The sequence below is a fragment of the Aquila chrysaetos genome, chromosome 6 (assembly GCF_900496995.4).
Source record: "Aquila chrysaetos chrysaetos chromosome 6, bAquChr1.4, whole genome shotgun sequence".
NCBI classification, from domain to species: domain Eukaryota; kingdom Metazoa; phylum Chordata; class Aves; order Accipitriformes; family Accipitridae; genus Aquila; species Aquila chrysaetos.
The window spans coordinates 31,424,264-31,441,075 of NC_044009.1; the positions used below are offsets into that span (position 1 = coordinate 31,424,264).

The 16,812-nt window shown below is 35.2% G+C and overlaps 1 protein-coding gene across 7 annotated transcripts in view; it reads right to left on the reverse strand.

The window, feature by feature from the left end:
* UBR3 (ubiquitin protein ligase E3 component n-recognin 3) overlaps window positions 1–16,812 on the reverse strand; it is a 119,658-nt gene that overhangs the window by 39,277 nt on the left and 63,569 nt on the right. For 5 of the 7 annotated variants that reach the window (XM_030018948.2, XM_030018952.2, XM_030018950.2 and 2 more), the window contains 5 exons: window positions 12,971–13,120; window positions 12,345–12,478; window positions 8,798–8,908; window positions 6,378–6,590; window positions 5,418–5,554 (listed from right to left, as the gene is read on the reverse strand). In XM_030018948.2, coding sequence (XP_029874808.1) covers window positions 5,418–5,554; window positions 6,378–6,590; window positions 8,798–8,908; window positions 12,345–12,478; window positions 12,971–13,120 — 745 coding nt within the window. The remainder of the gene's footprint in view (window positions 1–5,417; window positions 5,555–6,377; window positions 6,591–8,797; window positions 8,909–12,344; window positions 12,479–12,970; window positions 13,121–16,812) is intronic. The other 2 variants (XM_030018951.2, XM_030018949.2) reach the window with 1 other exon arrangement.

The following is a 16,812-nucleotide window of genomic DNA, read 5'->3' on the forward strand; positions in this document are numbered from 1 at the left end:
TTTATCAAGATATTGCCATATGTGATTTTAAGTGGTTTGATTAGCAAGTACTAGATTAAGAGAGCTGCTACAGTTGTGATTTAAGAATTAAAAAAATGTTAAGTGTGAGGCTTTTTTCTGTATGCACACAGAACCCCTTGATAATATGGGAATTTACATGCAAATCTGAAAAGACAATATACAGATTGGCTAAATTTCAATCAATCAGATATGTCTAAAAAGTGCTCTCTTTATTGGCAGGGTTTTTGTTTTGCTTTAAACAAAGAGACAGTACAATGGATATGCCATCAAGTAACTAAGTATGAAAACAGCCTAAATTATAATGGAAGCACTGACCTTTATAGATAGGTTAGTTAATAAAAGCCTTGGAGGTTAATTCTGAATGAAACACTGCTAGGCACTGCAGCTCATTAGTATGAAACAGGAGTTGTGTCACCAAATCTCTGCATGTCACATTGATGCTTGCTTTCTTACTATTACTGTAATCTGATACTTAGGCACCAATTGTTTAGGCCAAATTCAATATAGCTTTGTTTAATTTTGGAATTGGATGTTTCAGTACTGCATTATCTTTTACCCCCAAGACTTGGAGCAAACAATTTATGTTATGTTCTCTGAGAGCTTGCTTTAGTAAGTCAACATACATCTCTAATTAAAGTATTATTCTGAAATGTTATTTTGCTAATTTAATCCAAATTGCAAAGCTCAGTCTAAACATATTTTGTCCTTTAACTAAAAATCGAACAATTTTAGGTTCAATATAATGAAACTGAATACGTATTAAAATTCTATTCTATAATTTTAGGCACATAATGTATCTAAGCTAAGAACACGTCCCGTCGTCCCCCCCCCCCCCCCATTTAAGAAGAAACTACAGGATGACTATTTTATTCAAAACAAATTATTTTTTAAGAACTTCAGCTCCATCAGCTTGAAAGACTAATACATTTTTGATATGCAGTGTTTGTTAAGATACTTTCATATGTTTTTAAAATAGTAACATTTCAGAATAACTTTGCAGCTTATGCCACCCATTTCTGAAGGAATGCTTTAATCCCCTCTGCTCAGAAAAGGCAATTTAACATTGATAATGTGCCTGCTCAGAGCTCCATCTGGTTGCTGCTGATAAGGGCATCTGTGTGACAGGGGAATTTTCCACTCTTCAGGCGATTTGCAGTGCTCACTGAACTTCTAAAAATCTACCAGCAAGGAAGCAGGGACAGGGATTTCATATTAGTTGACAAAATAGCAACTGTAGATCAGGATGTGCTAGTTCATCATGAGAATATAAAGGAAACCAGTATGTTTTATTTCTACAAACCTTCTGATAACTAATGTGTAGAACAAAATTAATGGCAGCCTTGCATTAAAACCAAGATAATTAAGATTTAAATCAAAAACACTACCTGAACGTCTAAGAACAACTTTCTAGATCTAGAATTTTCCATTTCCCTTTCACTAAGAAATACATACAATTTTATAAAACAAACCTCAGGGACAATTCTGAAAAAACTCTTCTTGATACTTATGAGGTGTTATATAGTACTTTTTGCTATAAGGAACGTAAGGAGAGAGATTTCTGGAAACATACGCTCCATCACACATATCATACCAACTCACACCTCCCACACTTCTTCATTGCCCCCAGCTCCTCAAAGACAGCACCTTGTAGTTCAGCTTTCTTGGAAATGTAAATATTAACCTTTTCCTCTACGAAATCTCTTTCAAAACATACCTAAACTTTGGCATAGAAGTGCACAGTAGAGAAAGCATCTTCTGTGAAACTGAACACTTCTCCTTTATAAAATGTTCTATATCAGATACAGCCCTAAATCATTTTTGAAAGAGACTAGTATATCTCCTCCCTAATTCAAGCTCCCTTCTGCCTTGAGGATCTGTGCCCTCTACTGAAGAAAAGCAGAGCTCTTGGTGCCTATTCTCTCACCAATGAAGAAAAACTTGGGGCATCTGATAGAAGAGGGGAACACCGAGTCATCTCTGAAAGCATCCTTTGCTATCTCAGCCCCCTCAACATGAAAGAAAGAGAAGGAGAAAGAAAATCTATATGAGTGACTGTTTTCTCTATCTAGAAATCTTTGTGTCATTCATTGGAGCAACAAATTTTGTAGAACACTGGCTTTATCTTCCTCACTCAAAGAAAAAACCTGAGAAGATGGACTTTGCTCAGGTGTGCAGACTCCTGATTAAAGAACAGCCCTACTTCATCCCCTGTTGCAGGCCTTCATTAAAGGAACATTCTTGGGGGTGGGCAGGGTGATTGCATATTTCTCAGAATTCAGATCAGGACAGAGTAGGGGGAAGTAAAAACACTTCCCAGAAAGGGAACATATTTGGATGGACCTCCTCTTTCTATTGGGACAGAAGAATCAAGTTAAGCATTACCATTTTTTCCCCTTTACGAAGACAACATACATGAAAAAACCAAGATACTGAGACACAGACTGCAACAACACAAGGTTCTTATATTACTCTATACATAGCTGACAGCAAAACCAAAAGCTGTTTACACTGCTAACACAAGACCTATTGCTATGCAATACAGAAACAGTCCTCCAAGATACTGCCACAAATGCCAGTCATCAATGCTATGAATGTGGACCTATTAAAATTAAAGCTAGGCACACAGGATTTGTGAATGACACACTATACTAATCTCACGAATGTCAGCAAAGACAAGGAGGGATGCATACAAAAAGGGCATAAATTTAACAAGGTAAGACTGTAGGGGAAAGGGGGAGGTACCTAAGGAGCTGCTTTTCCAGCTGTGCACACAATTCAGAATGCCAAGACCCTGAGTGCCTCTTTTGCTAGGAAAAGACAGGGGCTAGCTCTCCCACTAGGTGGTAAAGAATTTGCTTGTAATTTCTTTTCTCTGCTACCAGTGACATCTGTCTGGGTAAGCAAAAGTGAATTAAGAAACGGAAGTTCCTGTTTTCCTGAAGCAGAAAGGATAAGCTGTGGCAAATGGCTACATCTTGTTTAACCAGCAGTATTCCCATTCCAGCATGCAGAAATCCACTTCAAAGCTGGCCTCCAGCTGTAAACTAGCATCTTTTAAGAAGACTGCAGATGATGTCAATTTCCAGTTGAAAATGGAACATGACTTAGAAGAAGATTAAGAGTGTTTAATTCACTTGCAAATATATGGAGTCAAAAATATCACTGCATTCAAATGCTTATTTAAACAGGGGCTACTTATCATCTTGACCACTTTATCTGTATGTTAAATACTGGGAAAAAATGAGTAACAGCTGTAGATGGTCTGACCAGAAACAACAAAATGTTTCAGAATACATGAAGTTAGAAATGCTCAAAGGTAACTGGTTGGTAAGGAACACAAGGATATCATTACCTCAAAAAGAACTGGATGGAAATAAGGAAGAAACAGGCTGAATGACAGGAATAACTACCAGAAAGCCAGTTACTTCAGTGTTAATTTAAATTGTGGATAGTCCATTGTTTGGATACTTACAGTTAAACAAAACATACTAAAACCATACAAAGAAAACTTCTTCAGTCTGGGAGATGACCAGCTCACATATTTATTTCCATAAATACAAACTTTAAGGTTATATTAAAATGTCTTTTAAAAAGTTTTAATTTTTTTTAACCTGTAGTTCTCATGCAATTATAAAGATTGTAAATCTGGATTGCTGAATTAAAAGGCAAGAGAAATTAACCATTTTGTAGCTGATCTGCCAGGCACCCTCGTAAGTGATCTTATGAGTTATGGTAACAATACAGAAGGCTGGATCCAACACCCAAAATCCTTCAGCCATGGATAAATGGAAAATTGCTGACACCAGTCTAACCTAACAAGAAGAGGTCACAACAAGTACAGGTGGCATATTCTAATCTTAGTGGTCAACTGTGATTTCTCTCTCCAGCAGTGCAAGCAGGAATGAAATGCTGTTCTGGTTTGAAGTATTTTTAACTCTTGGAATGAACACAGAAATCTTGGGCTTAGGGTGTTAATATCAAAATAATAAAATATAGATATATCTAAAATGTTTAGCTAGCATTTTTAAAATTATATAACATTACACCCAGAAATAAATTATAACACCATTTTTGTACCTTAAATGGCATGTCAAGTTACAGTTACAAGTAATCATACTTTTTATATGGGAAACATTAATTTTGAGTCCTTCGTATTTTTGGAAGGTTATTAAATTGTATTGAGCAAACACATCATTGCTAAAAATCTCAGCACTATTTATCCCTGTTTAACATATACTATTTAAAGTAATACAGAATAATCTTTTAACTTGCTATGTATAAAATTTAATTGCTCTTCTTAATCAAGGCACAGTTAAGATACTCTTAAAGAATACAGATAATATTTCTTTTAATAGAATTATACAATAGTCTAGGTTGGAAGAGAATTCTGGAGATGAGATGGTCCAACCTTCTGTCAAATGCTGAACCTTAAGATTTGATTATCCAGAGTCCTGCCAAGCCACATCTTGAGTATTTCCACTGTTTATGTACTAAAGACACCAGTCTACTAAAGACACTCAGCAACTGGAGTTTATGAAACTGCGGTAAAAAATGCTACTGGATGATATCACTTGTGTGCTTGCACTTTCCCTGCAGGCAGCACCCTCCCTGCAGGCCTCAGTAAGTCAGAGTTTAGAAAATTGTTTGCTTAATGAGTATTTCAACTTCTTCTTATGGGAAAACCCTGCAGTACAGTAAATCTGAACAGATTAACCATTCGGAGCATCATAACATTAATGGTATAGATGGAAGTAGGGACTGTTTGATTTTCTTGGAGATGGTGTCTGTGACACTGACAGCTATAAAACTGGAATGAAACATCACGCAGAAAATGCTGGTAGTTTTGACACTTTTTTAGAAGTCTTATTCACATGAAGAGATTCCTGGCTGCTGATGTAGAAAAGGCTCCTTCTGTGATTCCCCATTTAAGTAAATAAAACTAATATCTGACAGAGAGATTAAAAACACCTTGTGATTTAAAAACCAGCAATATGGCAGTGATATAGAAATAATCTCATTCTGCTAAATAGTAGTAGAGATGATTTGACAGTTTGGGAAAGGAAATTAGGAAAAGAAATTCAACACAGAATTTTGATATATGGAATGCAAAACCTTGAATAAAGAAGAAAAGTAAATAAGCATAAGACAAAAAGTTCTCCAGGTTCTATGTCACTGCTGCATGTACTAAAAATGAACTGAAAGGCATATCTTTCCATCTTGCATATGCCTGCATATGAAAATCAGAAAATGTAATCTCAATGTACTAAGTACTCAAAAAGTACTTTTTGGAGAGGATGGAATTTTATTTATTTATTTAAAGAAGAAAACTATCGCATGAGTAATACCATTAGTGAGAAACACAAAAGCAAAAATACAAAAAGAAGAAAAATACCCACCTGGCTACTGAATACATAAACAGAAAATCATTGTCAGGTGATCCAGGACTCTTACTATAATCTGTATACTTCTTCTGTGTGGTACTTTTTATATCTTTCATTACAGATTCCATTTCTTTACTGAGATTGGTTTCAGACTATGAACAAAGACACAAAAGAAGATCAGTTAATTTTACCTGAAGAAATGCAATAGCTGATCGCAAAGTGTAGCACTTTCATATTTATAAAAACACATTTGCAGGTTATGAAAAAATATGCATTAAAAGCCAGTATTCTGTCTCACAGAAGTGTTATCATATTCTGAAAGTTATTCTGAGTTGTTCTGAATATGAAAACATCACTGTTTTGTCCATCTCCTAAGTTCAAGAACCTCACTGCTTGCATTATTTTGAAGTATACTTGCATTGCATAAGCATGCGAAAATAACACAAAGTATCTCCATCAAGACTGGAATGCTAGCAAAATTTAATAGAATTAATTCTATCATTCAGAAAGACCTCATGAAGCTTTGCAATACATAAGCACCTGCAAACTGCTCCTTCTGTAAAAGAAATAATCCATACCTTAAAATGTTCTTAATAGTCATTCTTTAAATAGCTTCCAGTTACAAGGATATTTGTGGTTTTACATTGTAAAGAAATGATAAACAAATTTTATATTACATGACTCAATTCTATGTAAATTACTATGGAGACAGGTGAAAATGTACTCCATAAAAAATACTATTAATTGCATTTTGTCATAGCTTTTTAGTTGTATATTTTTAATAGGTAATGCAATAAGTGCTGCAAATATTTTAAATTTCTTGATATGAAAAAAAAAAAAAAAAATAGTATGTTATCTTCCATAACAGAAGAAAATGAAGTTTCCCAGGTTGTTGAGTTTCTAAGAGGTCACAAATGCAACATAATGTAAAAACTGAAAGGTAGAGGCAAATTAACAAGGATCTTTCTGCCTTACACTGATGCTTACTGGGAAAGTTCCCAGCTGCTCTTGAAGATCTTCCACCTCTTGTACAAGATCTTGCATACACTTGTTACTATGACTTTGCCAAAGGCTTCTTTCCACGTTGTTTCCAGGATAACAAGGAAGAACACTGTTAGCAAACTGCCTACAGAGGGGACAGGTAAATTCTCCTTTGTCCACTGAAAAGCCCTGGAGGACCTGGTCATTCTAAAAGAAAAGAAAGAAGACGTAGCTGAAATTTGCAAAAGATTATAATTGTTAGTTTGATATTTCAGGTGTATAGCTAAAGAACTAAGTCTAAAACCAAAAACTGTAAAGAAAGAATAATTGGAATAGCTCCTCATTTTAGTGGAAAAGGTCTTAACTACTAGAGACTATCTTACAACCCTCGAACTCAACTAATTTTCCTAATTTTTAAGTACTCTTCATTGCCAACAATATCCCCATAATAAACTAGAAATACATCAGTGGGCTATTTTGAACATTTCACATGTGTTGTCTCTTTCTAGCAATTCCCAATAAAGTTTGAGACTCCCTTGATAACACCTTTTAATTTATCAAAAGGCAATTTTATTTTCAGTCATGAGAAATATTTGAAGTTATTCCTCAGAAGTAGTACAGGCTGAAAAACCTAGTGAAGTAGCCATTGGAGGGCAGCATGACAAAAACCCTGATTATTTCTTCTTTATCATGAAGGATCAAAAAATGGACGCAGAAGCACGTGTGTGGGAAGTGGGGACATCTCCCAGGTACTTCTGTTACTGGCAAACAACCGTGCTTCAGCTTCGTGAATTGCTTCAGTGGTTTCCCACTCCTGGGAGAAGAGAACTGCTAACATAATAGTGACTATAATTTAAACTTCAAGCGATCAGCCCCGAATGCTGAGGCATTCTGGCAAGCCTACTTTTACATACTGTTCTGGATGTTGATCTCTGTATTATGTAAAAATAAATGTTTTACTCAGATGAACACAAGTCTATATAAATTATTTCAGTACTAAGAATGCTAGGAATAGTCAAAATTATTATGCAGTCATCTAGGTAGTAGTAATACATGCTAGGATCAAAAGTTCACTTAAATAATCTAGAAATCTTCAAGAATATCATGAGATGGAATTAACAGTTTATTTCAAGTAAGAATCCACCAGAAAAGGGAGTTCAGTGTCTATATGATGCCAAAGATTATTTTTCCAAAATTCTGTAAAATTAGATTCTACCATGAAAGCCCAGATTTTACTTAATTATCTTGACAACACAATTACCCCTGAAAGCATCTTTACAGTCATATGGAAAAGAACAATTCATGATGAGATCCAATAAAGGTGGAACAGCTTCCAATTTCTCTAGAAGTAAATTTCACAGTATGACCAATGCTGATTCTAAAAATAGAAAGCATTGCTCATAGTATTTCTCAAAATGGAAACAAATCAACAAAACGTACAAAAAAAATAAAACTAAAGACATATCACATAAAGTAATCTTGAATAAAAAAGCAGTTTCAAATGGAACAAGAAGTCATCATTTAGTCTTTATTTTATTACACTAAATAATGCAGAAAGAAATGATTGCTTAAAATCGGATGACTTCTACCACTGCTGAGCTTGTGATAACTTTCTGCGGTGCCATTCAGAAGATCTGCAATTGGGCTGAAGAGGTTGAGGGGAGTGAAGGAGGCCAGCAACATCAGTGGAACACTACCCTGTTTACCGAGACCGTGTGAAAATAAGGATGTCTCTTCTAGCCAATGATGTTTGAGGTTTGACAATCAAACCGTATTTTAAAACCTTATATAGCAGTAATTTCCCAACAGTATTTTCCAAGGAGAGAAAAAAAAAAAGGCATAATTCACAAGAGTTAAACTATTTTAACTCATTTCTCTAAACTGCATGTATATACATAACATATACCATACATAACTGGAGATAAAAATCTAACTTTTTGTAACTGAATTTTCATATGAGGAATTAACCAAAAGCACAAGTTTGTATTTGTGAAATTCCCCTCTCATTTTTTCTTCAGTTTCTCTGTAATTTCTAACACACGTTAAACATCAAAATAGGAATCTATGAAACAGAAATGGAAAGCGTAAGAAATGCTTCACCTGAATATGCACACCAGAAAAAGAACCCCCAAAACCAGTGAAGTTAAAAAACTTTAATTTTTTAAGAACAGGATTAATTTACTCAAGTATTTTTTCTGATATATCAGAATAACTGAAAATGAACATACTTTTGTTAATAACGTCAAGATGTAAAAGAGATTTAGTATCCACAGTTCTTGAAACATAATAAAAACATCTTGTCCATTCATGTAAACCCAGTATTCCTTTCTCTGAACTGAACAGCACAAGTCCAATTGACTTCACTAAGAACAGTTCAGATCCAAAAAGAATAGATGATCTTTAGTTTCACTTACCCGTAAAGATTCCATATAAGATTTGTGACAATCTATGTGTAAAGTGTGACCGCAAGTTTGTACATAAACACCTCCTTCCCAGCCTATTGACACTGCTTGCAGACAGGAACTCTAAGACAAAGCAAAAACAGTAAGAAAAAAGAACAACAATACATAAAAATGTATTTACCACAACTTATTTTAAGATTTAAAAACTATATAGATTTTTATTTGCATGCTATCTAATTAAAAGACATGCTGTAGAAATAAAAATTTTATTTTATGAAGTATTTAGTTATGCTAACTTACATGGCTGCCATTATGCTATTCTTTCCAACAAACAGCCAAACACTTAAGTTACAACTTCTGTAGTTCTTGTCACTTAAGATAATGACTTCTTTAAAGAACCTCTTGTATTACAGCATGAAGATGGCTCTAACTCTACCATCTGTTCCAACAGTACAAGTTATCCCATGTCCAATGGCAATATACTGCTCCAATACATTTCATTCAGCTTTGTATGTAACCAAAATAACAAGATCACAGTTATATAATTAAACCCCAATCTGTTATTAAAATTTAGTGTAAACACTTAGGGTTTTTAATGTGTTGTTGAAACAATATTGTATATAACACATCATAAAGGGAAAAGAGAACAAATACTTGTTTAGTGAATTGAGTTTTATACTAGGATTGTTTTGAAAACATCGGCCTTATTCAAAGACTGCACTTATAGCCCACATGTCAAAAATAAAATTACCTCACTGGTAGTTCTCAGAAAGTAATGAACTGAAAAAACAGTCACCACTGGCAAACTTATGATAAGGAATTCTAGAAAATTCTCTTGCAGAATACCTAGCTATAGTAAGTCTAATTATTAAATCTCCATTTCTCAAAAAAATAATTTTATACACAGATTGAAATGTACATTCTGGTTACACATTTAAAGAACAGAAAAAGAATTATGGCTACTAGAATTGGAAAACAATTTTTAGTGTAGACTCGCCCTAAAATGGTCTTAATACAGGATGCAAAACCAGGGTACTGTGAATAACCAACTCTGATAGCTGCATTTTTTAAGGATGTCCTGCATATGAGCAGGAGATCAAAACAAAATTACAAATTCTAGCTACAAGACATGCTCCTATTTACCTTGCCTCAACCTGATATTCATAATGTGCTATGACCCTCTCAGGCCATAGAACAAGCAAAACCTTTTCTCCTGCTGGTCCCTGCATAATTTAGTAGACTGCACTACTAGTAAGCCACAGTCTTGTAACATACCTGGATAAGCTCCACAGGACAAATGTTTCATTCAGGAAAAGCATTCTTTATTGCATGTATTTAATGAGGCTACTTAGTTGCATTTGCATAAGGAAAAAACCCAACCCCAAAGTCTTTGCAGAAAGGCTTTATTCTATTATTCTTGAGTTCAAAAATATAGGAGATTCCAAAGCAAGCCATAGGGTCAGGAAGGAGCACACCTATATCAAGTTACTAGTTACCAAGTACTATGTGATTGTGAAAACAGTCCTATCAATCTAGTATATGAAATTTTATCTCCTAATCCTTAGTCATACCTTTCCGTATTAAAAATAATCACTTTCAATGATTTTTCCTTTAATGGGCAAGAACTCTACTCCCTGACAGCAAGCATCAAATTTCAGCTAAGAAAGTGCAAAAGGGATCTCTATGGAGAGAATTGGCCTGTTTTGCCAATCTGTATATAGCACGTAGCTTTTGAATATTTTTTTTTCTTCTAGTAGAATAAGCTAAATCATGTTTCGTAACTTAAAACTTTCACATCTAAGAGAAATTATTCTCTTGCCTCCTGAAATCTGTTGTTAGAGGAAGGACACTTACAGGGAAGGACACAGTTGATAAACAAAAGGACTGCTTACTGCTTAGCTCAGCTGAACAAGACGCTCAAGACACTAAGAGATGTTTCCATTTTTATGCCAAAAGAAATTTAAGGATTAGTTCTTTCATGCAGAGGCATTTTTTAGCACAGTAGTGACCTGGAAACTTGAAAGCAAAAATAGCTAATTCAACTAATGTTTGAATCAAGAGTGGAATTTTTGAAAGCAGGATGTATTTGCTCATTGCATTACAGTATATTTTAGACTTATCTGTTGGTAGTGTTACTGCACAGAAAGGGAAACATACACTTCAGTGACATCAAGTTTTTGAGTAACATTTTGCTTGGAACTCCTTCCGTTTGTAGTACACAAACATGTAAAAATAAAGCTACAGCATTGCTTCATGTTTTTGATCACTTCAGTAGGAAAAAATATTAAGTATTTGAAACAATAAACAAACACCATCAATACCAAAAGAAGAAAAGCATGTCCACAGATTCTTCCTGAACTAAAATATCTTTTGTTCAGAAATAAATTTCCTGCTTACATCTTTAAAAGTTTTACTTTCTAGCAAGGAAATGTATACTATTTGCCTCAGGAGAAGATGCTTTTCTGAAAACATTGCCCAATTTTTAAAACTATATCAAAACAATTATGAAATTTACTCTAAATTAATCTACTTTACATAAGCAAGCTTGGTTGCAGTTGGCAAATTTCAATTCTCTGTGGATGACAGATGATGAGAAAGCTAGCAATCATGTCAGAGTAAAATTTGCCACAGTTTTCCCTCTTTAAAGCTTCTAAAGGCTGATTATTTAGTCAGATCTGCCTAAAAACTGGTATGCCACCTGGGACTAGTCTATAGGAGCTAATTTAGGGTCATAGGTTACATATTCTTCTCCCCCAGAATGATTTCTCAGAACAGTTATATATTATCTTACATGGATGTTTTACACACTAGCAAGGAAAGTCGCAGGCAGCACTTCCACGAAGGTCTATAACTGAACAAGTCCTGTTAAGCAACAAGAATTGGCTCTCAAAATTAAACATAAAAAGCTGTAATGTGGCTTTCTGAAGCAATGCAAAACTCTGCTTGGAACAGCTAACAGAACTGCAAAACAGAAAATAACATACCAATTAATGTAAAACTGAACTTCAGTAATGCTGTGCAGAGTTGAGGATTCAGCAGAAGAGGGTGAAGTCTTCTGCTGGTCCCTCCTTCCCATCCACTCATCCTCCCCTTCTCTGTAGTGGCTCAGAAAACCATTAGAGGTTAAAACAACTCTTTCCACTTACTCTGTGCTGCCAAAAATAGTTTTAACTGATTAAGAGTAATTCCTTGATCAGGTTTTCTGAATGGCCACGAGAAAACTGGTGTTTTGAAAGTAATACCTAAGACAGCAAAACCACATCTCAGTTGTGTGGTCACACTGAATTGTGAACTATCTTCTAGAGAACATCTGCATGGATATTAAATGACTACATAGTCCGTATACTAGATGCCTGTGCCAAAATATAACTAGGGAAAAGCCAGACACTATTTGAAAATAAGGACCCTATCAAATGTAAACACTTGGTAACTACTGCAATGTGACAAAGCGCTCATTAAATGTAGAAATTAAACTAGGAGGGCTCTAAGTTTTAATTTCATTTACCTTTTTACACAATTTTTTTCTTAAGTAGTGGTATTGTTCATATGAAATACTTACATCTTTAAAGTATCGCTGTAAAGTTGTAAGCCTCACATCATGCAGTGCTGCACAGGTATCCCAAGGGTATATTTGCTCCTCTTCAGTAGTTGGTAGTTTCTTTGGCTCAGTGCTATTGCGGCATTGTCCCAACACTGTATGAAGAGAAGAAGCAATAAAGACTGCAATGAATAACAACAGGTTAAACAATTAAGAAAACAAACAGGAAATTCTGGTTTGTAACTACAATGTGCTTTGTTGACGTTAAACAGTAAAAAAATTATTGAAGAAACTAAATACCGAAAGTTGTGCTTTTGCACTTGTACATAAAGTATATATACATACATATAGATACACTGATGGCTATTTTATTTTCTTTCTCTTTCAATACCTATTTTCCTGCAGGTCTATTATATACTGCTGGCTTGCAAAAGCTAACAGGAACTAGAAGGGAATGAAACTTTTCACTCTCTTCCCAAACATTTAAAAATTTTCTTGGTACCCTTAGACCTACAGAGGTGCCTCATGGAGGACCATCCACAAAAAAAGGGAAGACTGTCTTTCCAGGCTCCATGAGACACGACAATATTTATGCACACATATTAAAAGCTGCAGAAACACTGCTTGCCCAAGTCACACATTCATACCTGAGGATGCTTGTAATAACACAACTAGCCCTGTAGGTCTCTCTTCAGTAGAAGGACCACTTTGTCCACAAATAACACAATCATATATTGCCTCAGAAACATGCTGTTCTGATGTAGCTACCTCCATGGCAATATCAGCATCTGGCGATTCTAAAAAAAGAGAAGAAAACTGATATTAAACAGAGGGAAAGAAATCCAATTGCATCTGCACTGAGGTAGTGACCAAAAAAACTCCAAAATAATCTCTCTAGTTTATCTACAAGTAAAACATTGACCGTTACTTGAAACTTACCTTGCTGCTTCAAACAGAAAGACACCTACACAATGAAGTCCAAGTTTTCCCATATTCAAAATTATTCTGAGTAGAATTAAATGTTTACTTCAAGTTTTGTATTAAACTTGATCTCTTTAAAACTTCTATGAAACAGAGATCTAACTTCTATTTCATTAGATACTATATTGAAAACTCTGAACAGCGAGATGAAGGGCAATGAGTATGAATCTCTACTAAACCCAGATTTCCTCATAACTGACTCTAACAACAATTAGAAGGAAAAAAGTTAATCTGGAGACCTTAGAAATAACTTGAAGATGCTTAGACAAGGCAAATGAAACATGCAACTAAAAAGGAAAGTATTTTTTTAGTACGAAACTTGGACAATCTTTATAATTTTGGGGTGCATTAAGAAAGTAATCTGCTGCTATGCAGCAGATGTTAGTTTAACATTTACTGTATACAAGACATATCAGAGACCTGGTTTTCTAATGGTCCACATTATTATTTCCTAGGTGCACAGACAGAATCGTTCAAGGCTAAGGACCAGCTTCAAAGTACTGAAGCAATCGCACTCGATGTAGCTTTGTTCACATGACAGTGGTGGTAGTTTTGGGGCAGGGGTCTAACCAAAATAGAAGCAATTTTATGTTATGTTACAATCCAAGGTAAGACTTCTTTATTGGCTTGAAAGAAAAGCACCTTAGGACTAGATGATCCTCTCCTGACTGCTCAGGAACACAGTCAGCCTCTTGACTTACATTCTAAGTGTGCTTTGTTTCTTTCCTAGAAGGCAATTTTTCCAAAGGAAAACACTTCCTCCCTACCTTCAGCCAAGCCTTTTTATCTTGGTGATTAAGTAGGCCAAGGTGCTGGATAGAGAACCTAAAAACCTTGAGTGCAGCAACAGTCCTCATGCAGAACTGCTTTTAGGAGAGCTGTTCTCTTCTGAAAGTCCACTAGAAGTTCAGCACAGGAAGCCTGCTGCTATAAGGACAGGCATGTTGGATGCCAGGCAGCATCCTTCCTTACTATGAAAAGCTCCATGCAATGCTCTCACTCACAGGGCAGAATGAAAATTACACTGTTTTAGTAACTATTGATTTCCCAGTCAGTTATTGAGGGTCATATGAAAATGAATGCCAATCTTCATTGACATGCAGTTGTTAATATTGTACACACATCTATCACCATCTAGTGGCAGTCAGATGTACAATGAAAGAAAAAGCAGAATGCATCAACTGCAAATGTTTTTTAAATCCAAACATCCAGAAAACCTAGTGGCAGCACAGAAGAGAGGAAGTAAACACTAAAGCTATTTTTTATATTTAACATCACCTCATAATTGTGTAATACACACTCACAGATACCTGTGTATCAGAAGCACATGACACGGGAATGACTAAGAGTTCCAGCCTTCTTATTTATCTTTTTCTAAGATATTGTCAATACAACATAAAATATGCATCCATGCAATATTTTTAAGTGTAGTAAGAGAATACAGTGAATACAGTGTGTCAATCTGATTTTGAACAACTCAATGGAAGTCCTCAAAAATCAGTCAACATTTAATTTACAAAATACCATTCATTCATCATAAATGGCTTATTTTAAACCATAAGGAAAAAAATACAGATCTTAGTATTTAAAAGGTGTTTCAAACCAATTCAGTATATGCAATCTATACTTCTATTCCCTATATGCAACAGGCACAGAAAAATCAGGCTAATTTAATTTTATAACTCCATGATCAAATGCATGTTTCCTTCACAACTACTTAGATCTAAGTGCTAGGCTACTGTGGCAAACAATAAAATTTCAAGGGAACTAGATTTCTAGTATCAAGGAAGACTTCCTAATAAAATAATTTCCGCCAGAGCTAGTGAAAGAAAACAAAGTCACCTTAGCCAAAATCCATGGGTAAGAGAAATTGGCAAGAATTTAAAATCTCAAATAACTAAGCAGACCAAAAAAACCCAACCAAACAAAACCCCCCAATTCTTTTTGAATGGACTATGATAAACCTTGATTACTGACTTAAACTAGTTGTCAGCTTCTTTGGAAGATAAGACTTGGGCTATGGTTTGTTTGAGAGGGTACCTTTTGGCAGCAGAATTCCTGGGGTGAAAATGGATCAGTGGCAGTCTGGAAAAAAGAAAGCAAGCTATGCATATAGTAATGATCTCAATCTCATCTTTCTTGCCTTCCTGAGTTTCGCCTCTGTGGAGCTCCTGTGGAAGCCACAGACCCTGCCTCACCAGCTACATGATCTACCTACACTATCAAGGACCAGGACAAACATGTTGCAACTCAAGATACTGTTGAAAATGAGACAGTAGAGAGACTTTCCTGCAAACTTTGTTCTAAAATATTTCATTAATGCATTGATACTTGTGAATATAAACTAATTGGCATGCCTCTATTCTACTTCACTTTCAGTTATGTATTTCCTATTTCACATGGGGAAAAATAAAACTAAACTGCATTTTACTGCAATAGTACTCAGATGGAAGCTTAAAATGCCCAGAAACTTCTATCTCCACAGCTTTTTTTTTTTTACCCCCCTCCATTTCATACAAGCAAAAGTACAGAATTCCTTTGTGTTTTCCACAGCAACTTGTGAAGTATTTATTTAAAATGACTGGAGTTGTAATGCTATTTTATTCATTTGATTTAGAAAATACAGGTTCTCAGCAATTTTTAAAGCATGAACTAACATTTCCTAGCTCCCACAATGCAATTATAAAAAGACAGCTTAATAAAAATGATTATTGTATTAAATGTCCTTTTATATTGATGAAAAGTCTTTATAGTTAAATATTGATTGTAATATAACACAAAATTCCTTCTATTCTGGCTAAAAACCCTACCCAAACCACCACCAAGAACTGTCACCTGAACAAAGCTACATCAGTTGCAACTAAAAGGTAAAGAATAATCTAAATCTCCTTATTTTGCTTCCAGTGATGCACAAACCCCCAACATTTTTTTGCCAACACTAAGAAGGTATTTCCATGAAAACAGCACTTGTGTGTTATGTCCCAGAACAACGTTGCCTTACTGAGTGCCAAAGGAATCCTTTGCCAGTCATTTGCTAAGATACTGATCTTGAGGCATATTACTCCTCCACCTTTCAAACAGGTTTTGTAGAAGCCTGCAGTTTTGTCTTGCGTGAAAACTACTGGCACCCAAAACAGGACATCTTGTCACTCCACTGGAGATTCAGAAAGTAGGCAGCAGCAACAGGAGAGCAAGGAAGACCAAGGTGGCTTTAGTTGCTAGGCTGAAGCATGGCTTTACTAGTCAAGCAGCAAGCATAGGAGACAGCAAGTGTATTTTACGTCAAGCATTCTTTGGAATACAACCAAAGATGCTTACAGTTTAAAACTCTGATTCTCCAAAGATTTAACCTAACTGATTTCACAGAGACTTGTCCTGATGGTGTCAATGTGTGTGAAGAACAGAGACTTGCCCTGATGATGTCAATGTGTGTGAAGGAGAAAATGAGAAATACAAGGTAAGACACATGGTGTTGGTATCAATTTACCAAGTTTCTCTCATGAGGTTT